Consider the following 4,618-nt stretch of genomic DNA (forward strand, 5'->3'; position numbering starts at 1 on the left):
ATAAGTGCCTTATTCACTAAAATTTTTGGATGTTACCTATCCAAAAACTCTGAATTAGGGAACTTTCAGCTTCCTTTTAGTAAACATATATCTTTTAGACAAAGGATATCTCCAGTTTACCTTCATTTCTCCATGTATGGGCTTGTTGGGAGATTATCATTGACAGATTACATAAAATCAAAGAGCAAACATCGTCAGAGCAATGTTGGACTGAGCGTTTGAAATGCAGCTGGTCTCTCAGCCACGCAGTTAGCGAGTTGTATGCTGCAGTGTACTTCTTCCACAGAGTAAAGCAGATGTCACCGTAGGTCTTTGTGGTTAGACGAAACAAGTTCTGAAATTCTGACATGTGATCGGTCCTCTCTTTCTCTGCAGATGCTGTGAGCCAAGGAGGTTTTCAGGTATGTGCTTCTATCTGTTTCTATCCAAGCACATCTCCCAGCAATGGAGAACTTGCTAGACGGGTCCTACATTACTTCCTGCTTTCTCCAAACTGCCTGATGTCATCGTTCCACACAAAGACTTTTACACCCAGTTAAAAGCTCTATAATACTGCAGAGCTTGTGAAAATGGGGTAAATATCAGTTATCTTTCAAATTAAGGTAATTTTGAGAGTGAAAATGCATCATAATAATGATAATGAAAAGATAATGATGAGCTGGATTTATCTCAGGCAACCTGAATGGCAGTCACTGTGGATCTGAGCACATGTGTGCATGATCTTGAAGCTACTCTCACCCTGAGAGACAATTATCACTGTTGTCTTTACCACCAAGCATTGGAATCTCAGTGCTTCAGAATAGCATTAACTCAATAAATACTTTGGAGTCTGACTAGCTGACTGGATTTCAAGAATGAAAGATTCAAAAATGCTTTGTAATATACAAGATACTCATCAGATGTGTAATGGAACATTATTTCTACTTTCTGAAAGTTAGCTTGCTACAAAAATTTTGAAATGTCCTTTTAATCTACTCATCTTATCTAAAAATATATTAAGAAATACTGATAAAAAGGATCTAAATTGACTTTTTCTATTTTATGGACATATAAATTTTCTTTTTTGTACTTATTCATTTGATGTAATTTGACTTACAAAATTGTGGGTAAAATTAGTGCAGAGAAGTATCACACAACTGGGTTCCTCAACTGCTACCCTTAGTAGAAGCATCAAATTCAGTAAACTCATATTGCCAAAACAACTGTTAACTGGTCTGTATCTTATTCAAATTTCACAAATTCCTTGGCTACCTAAAGAGTTTGAGGGCAAGCCTAGGTTATGTGACACTCTGTTCCAAAAAGAACACAAAAATTAGAAATTGTTGCAGAAGTATCATTTTTCATGGTGTAGAATTTAACCTAAGATCAAAGTTGGTATTTTTAAGGCAGCAGCTAATATTTTGAAAAGAAATATTAGATTTTTTCCTTAGAGTGTTGATTATGCTGCCTTAGTAGTTAATCAGTATTAGTTGAGTCATCAGTGATGAGATAAAGCTTGTTTTTTATGAACTCAAACAAGAAAATGTAGAAAAGATTTAAAAATTCAAGGATGATAATTTTTTTTGAAATTATATCTTGCTAACAAAGTGGCCAACCTAACTCCATTAACGTGAAAAGAAAAGAAGTGTGCAAATACTGAATCAGAGAAAGGTTTTGTCACATCATGGTGGACTCTCCACCACAAAATCATGTTTTCTAGAGTGTAAAAAATAGTGCAGAGATGTAAGTGACAAAGAATAAATGAAGCGTACTTGCACTTGCACTTCTTGCTGTGCCCATGAAAATGCAATGCCCAGAGAAGAGACGGAGGGGTAATGAAATGCTAACAAAAGGTATGGCTATTTTAGGAGTTTTTGCTTTCAATATATTTTCATTTTCATAATAACAGATGAACATTCTTAAAAGAATTTCATAGTTTGCAAAACTATTTTTTCTTGATGTAAGAATTGCAATAAAAATACTTCATTTAAATTGCAGGCTTTTTGCAAAAACTATGAGAAAAAACTGGCTACAGATGGAAAATCTTGCCCAAAGATTCATAAACCTGTGTGTGGCACTGATGGGCAAACTTACCCAAACCGCTGTGAACTCTGCAGAGCAGCCATGTAAGCACATGAAGGCCTCTATTAATGGGGCATTCTGAGCATGAGCTCAGAAATTCTTCATTCACATATATTGTAGTTAATTGTTATTTGAAGTAAAGTAATACTCTTTCCCAATCAGAAACCTAGAATGTTAAGTCTGCCCACTCACCCATTCCAGGGAATGAACCATTTCTATTCCATTGCATGTCTGAACACCATCTCTTTTCTCCTAGGGAAAGAAGTTCCAGAAAACTTGGTTTCAAACATGAAGGAAAATGTTGATTCTTCTAACAACAGTACAATATTGGATGTGCCTTTGGTTTGATCTTAGGTTAAGACACATGTTCCTTATTACCCAGTCTCCATGGCAATGTATTTCATGCAAATTATTAAAAGCACAGAAATTTTCAATAAAGTCATCTTAGTAGCATTTCTACATTGATGATTCAAAATATTTTATTACTTTTATTTTATGTATACGAGTGTATTGCCTGCATGTATGTAAGTGCACTCATGTCATGCAATGCCTGCAGAGGCAAAAGAGGGCATCAAATTCCCAGGAACTGGAGTTACAGACAGTTGTTAGCTGCCGTGTTGAGTGCTGGGATTTGAACCTGTGTCTTCTTCAGGAACAGCCAGTGCTCTTAACCACCGAGCCATCTCTCTGGCCTCATGACGAATTTTTTTTCAGATAATAATGAGAGCACCTTTATTTAGTTGAGTTGGATTTACAACACTAGTATGCTTATCAAATCTAGAACTGTCCAGTCAGTGCTCAGCTCTTAGGCAGCGTTGCAGATGATCCGAAGGAAAGTAAGACTTGATCCTAGGAAATGAATATGTATCATCTGACACCATAGTGCGTTCATATTGGTTTCCCTCAGGGATCCATTGTTTTATTATATGCCAAGGTCAGAAAGTAAAATAAGTGGAACAAAATATTGGTCACTTCAGTCATCAAGGAGCTTAGTAGGTTCTGGAAAAGCTGACCTCTCCAGGTTACTTGTCTATGGCTTTACCATTTTGGCATGGTGTAACCACAGAAAATATAATTTCTCTATGTGCAAAAAATGTGAAAAGGCTTGAAAGTGTAGATCCATTAATATGTTGTGTTATATTTTAAAGTCCAGCAATAGACAAGCAGCATTTTCAATCATTGTAGGAAGATGGAATTTATAAATTTGAGCTTTGAAAAATTTAGATATACACAATAATTTCATTCTTCAAACTTATGAAATGATTGACCTCAGGTTCAACATCACTGTGACAGAAGATGATTGATTTTCTCTATCCTTCATGAGACCTTACTCTAGGCATCAGAGATGTAGAGTGTTAATGTAGCAATATTATACAGGGCATGACCCACTGCAATATAAAACATAAATGTGGCTTATGCCTTCTTCCTGCTTTTCAATTCTTAACGTCAGTGCTAGTAGCAAATCAGAAATTTTCTCCATGTGGTTGGACTTAGATCTTTTTCCAGTACTGAGTTACACATAAAAACTAATTTTCTTTTTTTTGTCTAATTTTCTTTTTTAATGTATATTTTATTGACTTCTTATGGGTTTCATATAATATGTTTCAATCATTTTTAGACCTCCCCTCACTGCATCTTACCGTAGCCTGCCCTCAGAATTTCTTGCATTCTATCTTATATGTTAAAGCCTTTCAAGTGAAGTTTATGTACTCAGATGTCTCCCGGAGTGAGTTCATCCACTGACGCCTGTTCAGTCTATCTAACATCATTCCCTTAAAGAATATCAACCTTCCCTCATCCAGCAGTGGTTAGCTGCCAATAGCTGCTCTTCCAGGGTTGGGGCCTTCTGTCCATTTCCCCAGTTCTATGCTGAGTATTTTTCTGATTGATTTGGGTCTTGTGAATGCTGCCAACCATTGCTGTAAGTTCACATGAGCGAGTTGCCAGGAGGCTGTAAGACTTTCTTTATGGTCACGCACAACCCCTGGCTCTTACAATATTTCTGTCCCTTCTGCAATATTCCTTTCATCCTGGGTGGGTGATGCTTAATATAGGTGCTCTATCTAGGGACATGCACACTGCAGTCTCTTATGAATACTAATTTTTACCAGCAAGGATTCACTGATTTAACTGAGAAGTTCACAAGCTGATCTGTCTACAAAGTGTACATTCCCCATGTCTATAGTTCTAGAAATTGTATTCCCAAACTTCCATATAACCAAGGATAGACGTCCTTAGACATACTGTTAAAATAACTTTCCTAGATTCAACCATGGACACAGTAATTCAATGATTCCATGCTTGAGTATTCTTATCAAATACTTAAACTATTAGTAAAGCATTATTTTAAGTTCTAAATGAGATAGAGAGTTGGGAGCCAAAAGGCCAGAAGAAAAACATCTTTATGGCAGCGTTATGGTTTCTTGCAAATCTTTATGGCCTTGAGAAAAAACAGCTTTAAGGTTTCCTGCACATCTTTATGGCCTTGAGAAAAAACAGCCTTATGGTTTTCTGTAAATTTCTATAAGTTAGCACTTAGTTAAAGAATGTAGAAAAA

The 4,618-nt window shown here is 36.2% G+C and overlaps 1 protein-coding gene across 1 annotated transcript in view; it reads left to right on the forward strand.

Moving 5' to 3' along the window:
• The window catches only part of LOC103727400 (serine protease inhibitor Kazal-type 12-like), a 3,422-nt gene extending 1,056 nt beyond the window's left edge, over positions 1–2,366 (forward strand). Inside the window, exons 2-4 of the mRNA XM_008825248.1 lie at positions 376–401; positions 1,978–2,105; positions 2,318–2,366. Coding sequence (XP_008823470.1) covers positions 376–401; positions 1,978–2,105; positions 2,318–2,366 — 203 coding nt within the window. The remainder of the gene's footprint in view (positions 1–375; positions 402–1,977; positions 2,106–2,317) is intronic.
• The last annotated feature ends 2,252 nt before the right edge of the window (positions 2,367–4,618 follow it).

The sequence above is a fragment of the Nannospalax galili genome, unplaced genomic scaffold, assembly GCF_000622305.1.
Source record: "Nannospalax galili isolate Female #2095 unplaced genomic scaffold, S.galili_v1.0 scaffold128, whole genome shotgun sequence".
Taxonomy (NCBI): Eukaryota; Metazoa; Chordata; class Mammalia; order Rodentia; family Spalacidae; genus Nannospalax; species Nannospalax galili.